Source organism: Amia ocellicauda, chromosome 3, assembly GCF_036373705.1.
Source record: "Amia ocellicauda isolate fAmiCal2 chromosome 3, fAmiCal2.hap1, whole genome shotgun sequence".
In the NCBI taxonomy this organism is placed as follows: domain Eukaryota; kingdom Metazoa; phylum Chordata; class Actinopteri; order Amiiformes; family Amiidae; genus Amia; species Amia ocellicauda.
This window is the reverse complement of record NC_089852.1, coordinates 35,467,500-35,481,574: the sequence shown is the minus strand read 5'-3', so window position 1 is coordinate 35,481,574 and position 14,075 is coordinate 35,467,500. Positions and strand designations below refer to the sequence as shown.

The window sequence follows — 14,075 nt, the reverse complement described above, 5'->3', positions numbered from 1 at the left end:
AAAAGCATATAAAGACACAGTTCACAATGCTTCTGCTCTGCAAAAACAAGGTACGATCTTCCCAGCGACCAGCATGTTCTTGTTTTTGGGAGATGCAAGGCTGTGCTCCTGGGTTGTTGTTTTTTTGTGCTTTGGTGTTTGACCTCTTTGTTTTTTTTGGGGTGGGATAAATAAAAAGTATTACTCAAATCTTCATTGGAAGCAGGTATTTATACACATTAAGCAACACTTGGGAGACACTCGAGCTATAAGTCTGGCTGTTCATCCACTTTGCGCGCTGTGTCTGACAGAGCAGCAGTCACAGCAGGCTCCCCGGCTCTATGTGCTGCGAGGCCCTCCGTTGTCACCTCCCATCCATCTTTTTCTTTTGTTTCTGAGGGCCTGAAGGCTGACAGTACAGGTCACATAAACTATTACTTGCCTTAGGCCTAAACTAAGAAAGACGAGTGTAACAAGCCAGCTCAGTGTTCTTCATTTTCCTCACCAAAAAGACAGGACAAAAAGTCTTCCCTAATCCGGATTCTTTCCTTTGGTGGCTTGTGGTTCAAACCTAAGAGAATATTGTGATAAATAAGAGTGACCAACTAAGAGCGAATACAGTTCTCTGGCTTTTTTATTGGTAATTTGATTTTAATATTATACTCGTGTGTATTTTTATAGTGTCCTTCATTATTATGTTCAGTGTCAGGCTATCTTATTCCTATTTTTTCCATCATCTTATTAAGCCTAATGATCCTTTGTTGTTGTTCGGGGGGTTTTCAGTCAGGCTTTTATTGTGTTTTGATTGATCTCAGGGTTTATTCATAAAGAAATGCTACAATTTCCAGCAGTGAAGAACCGATTACTTTCCTATATGTTTGTTGATGGTTACATTCATGGACCTGTATTTTGAGTCGAAGTCCCTCAATAACCAAGCAACTGTTTTCAATCGAAAGCAATGACTTCTGATTTAAGCATTAATTCTGCGGTGGAATAAAGACCTGTTTTGTAAGTGTTTGTCAGAATGTTATATTAGTGCGGGAAGCAAAACATTTAATAAAACTGATACAGGTCTGTAAGAGTGTGTGTGTGTGTGTGTGTGTGTGTGTGTGCGTGTGTGCGTGCACGTGTGTGTGTGTGGTGACTTTCTTTCTTCAACCACATATTGGCTGGATAAGAACTAAAAGTCATCTCAGTTCAGTATTTTCTACTTTCTCTGAACCCAGTTTCTCCCACTTTCATTGGTTGCGCCCACCCTCACTTTTAAATGTTAACCACTGTCTTCACCCGCCAGACTGGAGCGGGTGGCTGGTACGGGCAGGCTGTGCCAACTAATTGGCTAATTGTGATTAATGGGTAGTCCCTAAGTGTGACACAGGTGGCAGTGTCTGCGTGCATTACAGCTGGCTGCTGTGCTGGGGCTGGGAGCTGCTTTCTAATTGAATTATGGGGAGAAACCGCTTTCTCTCTCTCTCTCCCTCACTCTCTCTCTCTCTTCTCCTGTAGTGTTCTGCCACAGTTAAAGAGACAGAGGCTGATTCCTGGCTCCTGCAGATGAGAGCTAGGAGCCTACCACGTCTCTTGCAAATTACTATGGTGGCCTATAATATTGTTTAGGGGGAAACCTACACTTAATGTATTTTCCAGTGAATGCAGGTTTGTTTTATATCAGGGACTGCAGTTCTGGTCTGTCTGCAAGGTCCTGAATTTAGCAGCTACTGGGAGTGGGCTGGCGTCAGGGTTCAAGTCAACTGTCACCCCAACAGTTGTGCCTGAAGATCCCTCAGAACCATCCCTTGTCTTCTATTGGGTTGTGCTACAGCTAGGGTCCAAATCTGGGCCTAGCTGCTGACTCGACACCAGCCACAAGCTCTGAGAGAGAGAGAGAGAGAGAGAGAGAGAGAGAGAGAGAGCGGACCCGTAAAGAAACTGATTTGATAAATGGGCAGTTATTGCCGTCGCAAATTGTCCGAAACCAATTTCAGCCACATCACTCGCTGATAAAGGCAGAGCTTATTGATTCCTGTAAAGTACTACACTGAATATATCAGCTGGCTCTGAGAAAATGATCAACGGCACCTTTTACAAGCACAGGGAATCGCAACAGCTAGCAGACAGGCAGTGTTATTTCAGAACAAGGGAAAAACTAAAGACAGGACAATGGGGGGGCGGGGGGTATTTATATTTAAAAATGTCCCCTTTTAAAATGCATGCTATAGTCCACCATAGTACTTCCTGTTTTGGGGTCTACCTGTATACCCGGCTGTCCGTCAGCCTGTGAGAGGAGCCTGTCGGGGTTTTTTTATGATTCAAGCCATTGTAAAGCTGCTGTTCTTCCAAAGAGCTGGGAGGCAGACACAGAATGGCTGATTGATCTTCATTTACCTTACAGGGGCTAAAAGTTATTGAAGACCATTATCCTATTCTAATTTTATTAAGTGTCTTTTGCCCCAGGAGAGGCAAATTGAGTTTGGATGGACAGCACTGGGGAGGGGTGTATTATGGTTCTTCCAAATCGGAAAACCAGACAATTCGCAAAACTCCCCCCATCCCCCAGGACAACATGTCTCTGAGCAAGTGTCCGTTTAAAAAAAAAAAAGGACACATAAAAACTCTGGCTCTTTGGTGATAATGTAATGTGAATGAAACTTCGCGGCTTGTTGCCGAGCCGGTTAATACCGTTCCCTCTTGAGGAGCTAATGGAAGTCATCTACTCGGCACTGAAATCCCCACGGCGCAGACCAAGAATAGCTAACACACACACTTGCAAATACATTTGTCATTCCTCCTATTATTGTTCCTCGTATTAATATTATTTGTTACTCAGCTCAGCTTACAAGGATTGCAACTGTTAGAAATGTCAGTCACAGTTTAGAACAGTTACTGAGCCCAATAGTCAACATAGTGTGAGATCCAAAGTTTAATACATGTTAATGCTTTCAGGGCTCAACTGCAGTTCCTGAAGCCATTTAAACTAGTTGGCAATTTTTTGGTTTGCTACAATATTCAGTGTATTAGGTTTAGATCACAAGGTAATGTACACAGTGCAGCTTGCTTTTATATGAGCAAATACTGCTATACTTTCATTGGGATTGATAATAAAACTACAGGGGCTTGATTCCCCTAGAAACCAGGGGATTCTTTAAAGAGCACAGATAAGGAATCTTAGTGCTGATTACAAATTAACCTCCCTCATCAGGTAGATGGGTGATATTAGGGTTGTGTATTTACTTTTCCAGGGAACAAATTGTTGTAAAGCAGGTTTGGTGGTAGTTATTGTCTTCTGTACAAGCCTCTCTAGGAAGGCAGCATATTTCATCGACGGAGGCTGTTGGAATAAAGCATCGTGGCGTCCCTGGGGTGGCTCTGCTAGAGCGATAAATAAAGATCTCAAAGTTACATTCAGTCCAACAACATTATGGAAAAATATTATTGTCCACAGTAGGGAAAAGGTAGCCTGCAGCATTGGGGGATTTATCTTTATGACAAATGGCAGAGAGAGAGAAGAGAGAATATAAGCTCCGTGGCCCTGTCTGCTCTGGGTGCTATATCTTCTGGGTTTTTTGCGACTCAAAGAAGACATTTAATACTTCGCCAGCCTGTCATTTTTCTTCCTCTTTTGATTTTGTCAACATGGCAAGTTTATACCACACTCTCACACAGGGCCCGAGTTTGGTGTGACTGTCAGAGCTTTGGCTTGTCAAGGGCCTGCTGTCAAAAGCGATACTGTGCCTTTTCGGTGATATTTCAGTATCCACCGCCCGTGTGAAAAGTTATTATGAGCCACTGAATTTCATACACAGAAAAAGTGATGGCTTTTAAAGCTCACTTCTTTTGCAGGGAAGCTCAGCCTGGTGTACTGAAACTGCCTTTCACTTCTCATTACAACAAATGGAGTATTTGTCTTTAAAATAAATAAGTAAATAAATAAATAAGCTTCTTCTTGGCATCCATACAGGCCTAAGTGCCTCTGATTTTATTTCTTTTTTGTTTTTGCGCTCCTGCCTCCCCCCTCTTTCCTCCCCTGCCTTTGCGGCCCTGCACTTGCTTTCTTTTTTTTTCCTTTTTTTTCCGAGCTGGTTGCCAGGGTAACATGGCGTTATCCGAACCCTTTTCCCCGGGCTGCTCTCCTGGATCCATGCTAACTCGATTTGGTTTCTCCAGCGCCGGGCTGGCTAATGAAATTACGCAGGGCTAATGGTCCGAATGACTGAGAGTGGAGGCTGAAAGCAGTCAGAACATCGTGTAGAGTCTGCGATAATTATCCGCGCTCCTGTGTCATTGATGTATTCAGTTTGTAGAGGTCTTTTTTTGTTTTTTCCACTGGCTGTTCCTGAACCTCTCTCTCTCTCTCTCTCTCTCTCTCTCTCTCTCTCTCTCTCTCCTTTTCTGTCTGTTCCTGGCAGCAATACGGAGGAAGGAGAATGGCTGGTACGATGAAGAGCATCCCCTAGTCTTCCTCTTTCTGGGCTCATCTGGAATCGGTACATTGGACCTGTACACTGCCTGCCGTTTTCCGTGATTTTTTTGTTTTTATTGGCAATAGAGCTCACTTCTTAATGAGAGCCTCATTTATCACCATCTCCCTTTAAAATTACTTACAGCACAAAGTCAGCGCGACCAACCCAAAAGGCCCAGACAGGTCAAAGTTTTCATAGGATGAAATTCAACCTCCTTCTAGCATTAAATGATGACTGTTAAGTAGACCAAACTTGTGATGCTAAGCTAGCCCAGAGTCTATACTTTTATCATCACTGGGAATGTCTGTGCACTTTAGGATCTATAGCAAGAGTCCATGGGGGTCATGTACATATGTACTATGTATGATTGGTTCCACAATGTCAAACAGTTGGACCACAAACAACAGAGGAGAAGGTAATTCCCAACATGGACTCATTTAGAGAACACCTGAGGGTTACCTCGTGTCTGGAGTCCCTCAGAAATGCACCAAAGCCAGCTGAGGGATACACAACAATTCTGGGCCTAACTGTAGCAGAAATACAGGCCTGGATGGATGGATGACTGAAACTGAAGCCGACAGGCAGATATTGTAGAGAGACAGACGTGCACACTGCTCCACAGGGGGTTAATAGTTTCCCCTGCCTGTTAAGTTGTTTGTATGTACGATAAAGTGTGGAAATTTATGGAAATTGCCTGGCTTTCATATTCTTCTAGCCTGCAGCGACGTACAAGCGGCCTGCCAGAGGACATGAATATTTAACAGCCCAGCAACAAGTCTCCCTCTTTCCCTATATGTATATTAAAATTTATAAGGAGAATATTTTACATTTACTGTGCTGCAGAGCAACACGGGCAAAGAGCTGACAGACGGTTCATTCCAAACTCTTCTAGTGAGAGGAAATGAGGCCTAACTGAAAAGCAGTTTCAAAGAAGCGTCATTTCCATAGCAGCAACAAGAGCCCAATCTGAGTCAATGTGGAGCACAAGCCAACTGGAGTTCAGTAGTTAGTAGCAGAAAGTCTCACTTAGGCTTTCAGATGTATGAACTAGAGAGTATCTTGCCGAGAGCAGACAGAAGACTGCGTTGCCAGGGACCAGATCAGAGAGGGTAGCAGTGTCTATCCAAGTGAAATATGTTGACTTTAATGTTGAAGTCTAAATGTAACAGTTCATAGTGTACATCCAAGCACTGTACAACAAAACTGCAAGTGTGGGTGTTGGGGTTAAGATATGACAGGATCTGAGAACTCGATTTTCTGTTATCTTTTTAAAAGCTGGAGATTCTGGGGGTTGAAGGAAATGTGCCATAGACACTAAGAAGAAATCAGCTGCAGCTGCTTTGTCCTAGCCAGACTTTTACTGGCCAAAAGGCATATATGGATAATTCAAAGAATGTCAGGTCTTTCAGTCTTTGAAGTATCCACAGTTGTAGTACCCACTGCTTGTTCACAGAAATGTAACTGCTGTCTTGAATTAGGTGAATAATGGGAAACCTGAACTATTGATATGAACAGGATTCTTTGAAAGTGTCTCACCTGCACTGTGTGTTTGAGGCTGCATGTATACTGTTAGAACGACTGCTGTATTCACTTCCAATGCTGAATAGACTGCTTCTCTGTCAGCAGCTCTGGGTTTGAGTTATACCACTTGGTGAATGGGTAACATGGGTAACAACTCACATTGTGTTAAATTAAATTCTCTCCACAGGTAAAACAGAGCTAGCCAAGCAAGTGGCCAGATATATGCACAAAGATGTGAAAAAGGTACAGAATGCCAGGGGGAGAGGTTGTATTTTACTGCTAATAATATGGTCCCAACCCACAATCTTTTGGTTTCAATGAGAAGTCTCTGTAGTCTGTCAGTACGTAGATCCAGGCCTTTTGGATGTGGATGTACCGGGAAATGTTTGTAATGTTGATCATGTGTGATTGATATATAATTTATATACACTCACCTAAAGGATTATTAGGAACACCTGTTCAATTTCTCATTAATGCAATTATCTAACCAACCAATCACATGGCAGTTGCTTCAATGCATTTAGGGGTGTGGTCCTGGTCAAGACAATCTCCTGAACTCCAAACTGAATGTCTGAATGGGAAAGAAAGGTGATTTAAGCAATTTTGAGCGTGGCATGGTTGTTGGTGCCAGACGGGCCGGTTTGAGTATTTCACAATCTGCTCAGTTACTGGGATTTTCACGCACAACCATTTCTAGGGTTTACAAAGAATGGTGTGAAAAGGGAAAAACATCCAGTATGCGGCAGTCCTGTGGGCGAAAATGCCTTGTTGATGCTAGAGGTCAGAGGAGAATGGGCCGACTGATTCAAGCTGATAGAAGAGCAACTTTGACTGAAATAACCACTCGTTACAACCGAGGTATGCAGCAAAGCATTTGTGAAGCCACAACACGTACAACCTTGAGGCGGATGGGCTACAACAGCAGAAGACCTCACCGGGTACCACTCATCTCCACTACAAATAGGAAAAAGAGGCTACAATTTGCACAAGCTCACCAAAATTGGACAGTTGAAGACTGGAAAAATGTTGCCTGGTCTGATGAGTCTCGATTTCTGTTGAGACATTCAGATGGTAGAGTCAGAATTTGGTGTAAACAGAATGAGAACATGGATCCATCATGCCTTGTTACCACTGTGCAGGCTGGTGGTGGTGGTGTAATGGTGTGGGGGATGTTTTCTTGGCACACTTTCGGCCCCTTAGTGCCAATTGGGCATCGTTTAAATGCCACGGCCAACCTGAGCATTGTTTCTGACCATGTCCATCCCTTTATGACCACCATGTACCCATCCTCTGATGGCTACTTCCAGCAGGATAATGCACCATGTCACAAAGGTCGAATCATTTCAAATTGGTTTCTTGAACATGACAATGAGTTCACTGTACTAAACTGGCCCCCACAGTCACCAGATCTCAACCCAATAGAGCATCTTTGGGATGTGGTGGAACGGGAGCTTCGTGCCCTGGATGTGCATCCCACAAATCTCCATCAACTGCAAGATGCTATCCTATCAATATGGGCCAACATTTCTAAAGAATGCTTTCAGCACCTTGTTGAATCAATGCCACGTAGAATTAAGGCAGTTCTGAAGGCGAAAGGGGGTCAAACACAGTATTAGTATGGTGTTCCTAATAATCCTTTAGGTGAGTGTATTTCAAACAAAGAAATACATTTTTAGCCAAAGTCCCTGAATACTTTCATACTGTTCAGGACACTTGTAACACAAACAAAAATATGTTGTTTTGTTTGGTCTTTGTTTATTTTAATTGTGGGTCCATTTCCAACGACTGTGGCTCATTTTAAATGATGTCAATTTAACCTATTTTCAGGGCTTCATTCGGATGGACATGTCTGAATTCCAGGAGAAACACGAGGTAAGGAGGGCAACATCATTGTGGGTCTGCCATACATGACCAAACTCTTTGTCCTGTGCATCGTTCTCTGTTGCCCTCTCTCTTACTCTGAAGAAGAAAAAAATAAAAAATAAACTGTATAGCTATAAAATATCACGTCTTTCATATCAGAGCCCCTTCTTTTAGATGTTGTAAAAAAAAATATATTAGTGTTTTTAAATTGAGAGTGCCAGAAAATACTTTCTATGTGATTGCTCTCTTCGCTGGACCTCAGGTTGCCAAGTTCATAGGCTCCCCTCCAGGCTATGTGGGGCACGAGGAGGGCGGCCAGCTGACCAAGCAGCTAAAGCTGTGTCCCAATGCAGTAGTGCTGTTTGACGAGGTGGACAAGGCCCATCCGGACGTGCTCACCATCATGCTGCAGCTCTTCGACGAGGTAAACTGGCAGTAACTTGACTCACATGCCAGGGCAGAGTTCAAGGAGGCAAATCTTAGCCATGTCAGGCTGCAGAAACTCTAATATCCCTTTATATTTGTTAAAAAACGAGATGTAGGCATATTGGACAAACATGACTTGGTGAAACTGTGCCTGAATGTTCTTCAGTCTATTAAAACATCAACTGGGCCGCTTTCGTCAGGATGTTTTTACCACTGACGTACAATGCAAACACCATTTAATGCAAAACAAACATACAATTTAGTGAAATCAAAGCGATCGCTCTCATTTTAAGCGCAATGGCTGTAGATCCACCTAGAAGGATAATGTACACGTCTGATAATGAGAACATTACAGGCTGCCGTAACGGACTTTCTAAGTGTGGGAGGTAACATGTTAAACCCGGGGAGTATGAGGGGCTGTAAAATGACAGACAGGCTTCTCAGAGATGTGTTGTTTGCCGAGCAGCCCATTGGCATTCTCCAGTTTCTCCAACCCGCTCGCGTCCTCGGAGATTGCTTCCTTAATAACAGAGCATCTGAAGGATTAATATCACCACCTCTTCCTCTAAAGGTTGTGCATAGATCTTAAAAATCTGAGGCAATGGGAAATCGATAGGCGAGCGGCAGGAGCTCCAGACAGACAGCGCCCTGACTCGCGGCTAATCAAAGGCACTCAGAGAAGATGCTTCTGAGAAAAGCCGCTGTAATCGCCAATAGAGCGGGCGGGATTATAGTGGCCACAGCTCTCCTCATCTGAGGAGACTTTTCTCATTTAAAGTATAGAAATTGTCAGTGGTATTTATAGGCCTCTTAAAATTGCACCCGGACATATTATTTGTCACTAAGTGTCAGTAGTTTCATTTTACTGATATCTGTAACGTACAATAAACATTTGCTGAGATTTGTCTTGTGACGTACTTCTCAGTCTCAGGCCTGGCCGGGTTGCTTTGAGAAGGTCTGGACTCTGCAGCATGAAATTAAAACGGTCTCACATTTTTGTTAATTTATACACCATGTGTAGAAATGCTTACCTGAAACAATTAAGTATATTGTATACAGCTTATTCAGAGATCTCAAAACAATGTATTATTCAATTTTTCCATTTTGTATCTCTTCCAGCGTTTGGACTGAACGGTTTTGCTCTTTTTACATTAGCTATGAAATACATATTGTGAGCAGTTTAAATACATCTTGAATATATTGCAGGAATGGTCAATTTCGGACACCCGGACTACCAAAAATTGGGACTGGACTACCAAACTGTAATGTTCCAAAGCCCGTGGGAATAACGCGATTCTAAAAAAATATTGTTTATAGACATGCTTTTGGTCTTGATTGACGCAACACGTGGGGCAAGTTCTGTGTTGAATGCGAGTTGTGATTGGCTCTTAGTCCCGGGCCAATGGGGGAGGGCTTTATGCTGTGATTGGTTGTTCCACTGAGTTTGGCTTGCAGGCGGGAGTTTGTGTGGCTGATTTGCAGACTAAAATGCCAACTAAAATGTTAAAACGGCATAAAATAAATAACATCAACCAACACCGACGTGAGTCCAATGCATCAGAAATAAAACTGTGCCTAATTTAATTATTTTATGAGCTACTACTAGGTCTACTGTCCTAACATTCACAGGTGTGTTTGGTGTTATGACAGGGCACAAGAACAAGGGTGCTTGTGTTTTTTTTTTTTGTTCACGTTCGTAAAGCACACTTCTGCACAGATCTGCACTAGTGATGTCACTAAGCCCCACCCACAGAAATCTCTGTAGAATCGCCGCAGCCCAGCGCAGCTCTGAGAAGTTGCTGCGGGAGGCGAGCTGTGGCTGTGACGAGACGATGCAGAGATCAAAAGGGACGTGTTAAGCTAAATGAAAACTACTGCCGCCCCCCAGTTAGTGGAGGCGAATGTCAACTTATCATCACACACAGCATTGTCAACACCATAGATATAGAATTCTAGATCGACCATTTAGCAGTGTCAATGCTTTATTCAATAATTACATCAATTATTTTAACAAATATAATGTAAATCTGTGATGCACAATAAAGCTGTAACTTAAATGATTGGCAATTCAAGAAGAAAAGTATTGTTTGATCAGATGCGTGTGACGTCAAACAGCAAGCTGTGGGATACACAAACGCAACCTTTCTTCCGACGTTCACACATTTGTTTGGCGAGACAGGCCTGAATATGGAAACCCTGGGTCGATGTACATTCAAATAGTAGCCTATGTCATTTACGCAATTATGAGAATGTTCTAAAATTCTGTCTGTCTACAATTTATTTAATGGAGTGTAAAATGGAAATGAAAAATGTGGGCTACAGTAGTTTACCTTTTGGTAGCCCATTGGACTACCACACATAGTAGTTATTTACCACCCCTGTATTGTATGAATCTTGAGTACATATTCTGCTGTTTCCTTCTCTAGGGAAGACTGACAGATGGAAAAGGAAAGACAATTGAATGCAAAGACGCCATCTTCATCATGACCTCCAATGTGGCCAGTGACGAGATTGCCCAGCATGCACTGCAGCTGAGACAGGAAGCGCAGGAATTGAGCCGAATGCGATTGGCGGAGAATCTTGGTGAGCTCTCTCCCTAGTTACTACAATAGCCAAACTGTACTCCTGGCAAGGGAAATATAGTCATTCTTATTGTATTTGTAACTAAAGCTTCGAACAAACGTATAATAGGATAATGAATTTTCGTTGGCTTTCAATCATAATCCAATTATACGCAAGACTGCCGATGGAAGATCTTAATATACGGTAGTTGTTCCAAGAAACGGTAGCTTGTAATGGTACTATAGATTATTATTTATTGCTCAGCTCTTGGTTTCTGAAGTCAGACTCGATTCATTCAATTTTCCAATTAAAATGAAACATTGGTCAGGTACGTTTCTCCAGATTTTTGGTAGCAGCAGCCAGTTATCTCATCTGTCAGGGGCTGGGACTGGTTTTTTATGGTATTTCAATATGAGTTTGGTTCAGTATAACTCTAAAGTGTCCTTTAAGCCTATAAGTATATTACCCATGATGCTGTGTTTCTTTTGTTTTTGTTTTTCAATGCAGATGACGTACAGAAGACAGACAAAATCACCATATCCAAGCAGTTCAAGGAGAATGTCATTCATCCAATTTTGAAGGTAACTGTGCTTCATTTTGCCAGCCCCGATTGTATTAAGGGCAAACAGCTGTTTCTCATGAAGCGATTACATACCAGGGTGCCGGGAGATGTGGACTGAACTCCCACGTCCTTTCACCTCTCTGGGCCCAGGTTCAAAGTGTAGGTCACTTCTGAAATTAATTGGATAGTCCTGATTTTATCCCATGGAGAAAAGATCAACGCATTGCTCATTGTTTTCATTCAATTTCTTCTAATGCGTCTTGCAATGAACATATTCAAGAGCTCGCTGGCTGGGACTCGTGGGGGTGAAATCCAGTCTCACACTGACTGCCTCAGACTTGTAATTTAGATTGGGAAAATGTAGGAACTATGAACAGTATCTTTGCTTCTTATGTAATATGCTTTCAATGCTTTTTCTGCTCTAAGGCCCATTTCAGGAGGGATGAATTTCTCGGTCGGATCAACGAGATTGTTTACTTCTTGCCCTTCTGCCACTCAGAGCTTATCCTTCTGGTCGGCAAGGAACTCAGTTTCTGGGCCAAGAAGGTAAGATGCTAGAAAACCCACCATTATTTTGATTCTCGTGTGTCTGTTTGAGCATCAGAAATGGACCACTGTTGAGTTTTGAAGGGAACCTTATACTCATATCCTGGTGGCCCAGTGTGCTTACAATCAAACTGAACAATAAAACAAAAGGAAAGGAAAGCAGTAAGTATGTTCTGAAAAAGTGTCACCTGTGGCCTTTTACTGAGGGCTTTTCACATCCTCGTATCTTTAGAAATGAATGCCAGCGTCCAGGTATTCTCCACATCAGGACGAGCCAGAGCGCTGTGGGTGTGTAATTAGTTGTGCAGCAGTTGTGTGGTGAACGTGCCGCTGCTCGATGGGAAGATGTTATATCCTCTTCTACACATCAGTGAGCCGTTGCCTGTTGACATCACAGCGTGCTTTGTGTAACATATTCAGATCAATAAAGGATCGCCTCCTCTGACCAAATTGAATTAGAGAACTTAACATCTGGGGCTTTCATAAATATTTAAATATTAATCTAACTTAATTTTTCTCAGGCTTTCCTCTCAGGTCTCCCTGCCTACAGTCGTGCATTGTGCTTTTCAGATAGCCTGTCCTCAGCCACTGCTTTGTGATCCCTGTGTTTACACTTCACTCATCACCTGTTTAATAACATCAGATCTATTGAGATTATAAAGGATGTGGTTTGGTTTTAACTCTCTCATTGTCAGCGGGTCCAGCAGTCACAATATGCCTGTATAACACTCTTATGAATGCTAGCAAGAGAGCAGTGTACACTTTTCACTTCCTGAACGGTACGGAGAAGGTGTGTCCGCTATCAATGGCTCTGTGCCCTCCCTCCTTGCAGGCCAAACAGAGACACAACATCAATCTGCTGTGGGACAGAGAGGTGATGGACCTGCTGGTAGGGGGGTACAACCTGCACTATGGAGCGCGCTCCATCAAACACGAGGTACGCCATGCAGCCGAGGGGACGGCCTGGGACACGGGTGCAGAGGCATACATATAGGTCTCCATATAGGTCTCTATAGGGTGTTTGTTCAATGTTTCTCACCAGCAAGACCCTTCTGAATTTGAATCAGATCTGACTTCAAATAAATATTAACTGGGTAGAGATTTTGCCTGTGCTCTAGGGAAGATTTAACTTTACTGTGAAATACCACCATATTGCACGGTTTACAATTGCAAAGAGAGTCGCACAGCAAAGTGTGAGGTGTGCTCAGTGGTCTCCTCTCCTGTACAGGTGGAGCGCCGGGTTGTGAACCAGTTAGCAGCTGCCTACGAGCAGGAGCTGCTCCCCGAGGGCTGCACGCTGCGCCTCTCCGTGGACAGCGGGGGGAAGAAAGCAGACTACAGCCATGCCGAGGGCCAGGGTCCCAGCCTGCGCCTGGAGATCGTGGAAGAGGACAGCACCTCCCGCCAGCTGAACATCCAGCCCCCACTCCACCCAGAGGACGTGGCCTTCTCCATCTGAGCCCACAGACGCTGCCCCCATTGCCGCCCTAGAAGAGGAGCCGTCCTTCTGTGTGCGGCTGCCCATCCGCCCCTGCCCCTGCAAGACACTCAGTTAAGGAGCACTACACACGCCGAGCAGCAGCATTTCCACAAGCATCAGGCTTTTGGCATCCCCTTTCAATGTAGTGTCGGTGCAGTGGTTGACGCCCTGTTTGGTTTTACACAAGTCCTGCGACAAGCGCCAGTTCACTTTGTTCAGAAAAGGAAAACTCTCAACCCCAGTCCTCCCAGTTTCACAGCGATCTTGCAGGCCAGTTTATTGCGCCTGTCTCTGATGTCTGTTGGTTTTCTGAAGCTGTTCAGTCTTTGCCAGCTGAAGTCAGTCGTACTGCTTGAATTGTGAAGTGGAAACCCATTTAAATGACTGAGGCACCCTCAAGCTGGCAGATTTTCAGGCTTCTGGGTGTTTATTGTTTTCCTTCCTTATTTAGAAGATAAAGATCACAAAAATACATAAAAGTGTCTTGTGTATTTTTAGACAGGGCAAAGGCAGAAATGTATTTTGCGATTGTAGATGTATGTAAATACTGAGGTTTAAAGTTGTGTAGAGGAATATGCGTATTGAGATGGAAACGATTTAAATTAATTCACAACATTAAACGTTTTGCTTTCTCCTTTCGTTGTTATATTATAAATAAAGAGATCTCTTCAGACTA

General features: G+C 43.3%; 1 protein-coding gene across 1 annotated transcript in view; it reads left to right on the top strand.

Moving 5' to 3' along the window:
* clpb (ClpB family mitochondrial disaggregase) overlaps nucleotides 1-14,075 on the top strand; it is a 37,428-nt gene extending 23,353 nt beyond the window's left edge. Inside the window, exons 8-16 of the mRNA XM_066699224.1 lie at nucleotides 4,386-4,463; nucleotides 6,148-6,203; nucleotides 7,788-7,832; nucleotides 8,086-8,247; nucleotides 10,676-10,832; nucleotides 11,319-11,392; nucleotides 11,800-11,919; nucleotides 12,752-12,856; nucleotides 13,148-14,075. Coding sequence (XP_066555321.1) covers nucleotides 4,386-4,463; nucleotides 6,148-6,203; nucleotides 7,788-7,832; nucleotides 8,086-8,247; nucleotides 10,676-10,832; nucleotides 11,319-11,392; nucleotides 11,800-11,919; nucleotides 12,752-12,856; nucleotides 13,148-13,378 — 1,028 coding nt within the window. The 3' untranslated portion in view covers nucleotides 13,379-14,075. The remainder of the gene's footprint in view (nucleotides 1-4,385; nucleotides 4,464-6,147; nucleotides 6,204-7,787; nucleotides 7,833-8,085; nucleotides 8,248-10,675; nucleotides 10,833-11,318; nucleotides 11,393-11,799; nucleotides 11,920-12,751; nucleotides 12,857-13,147) is intronic.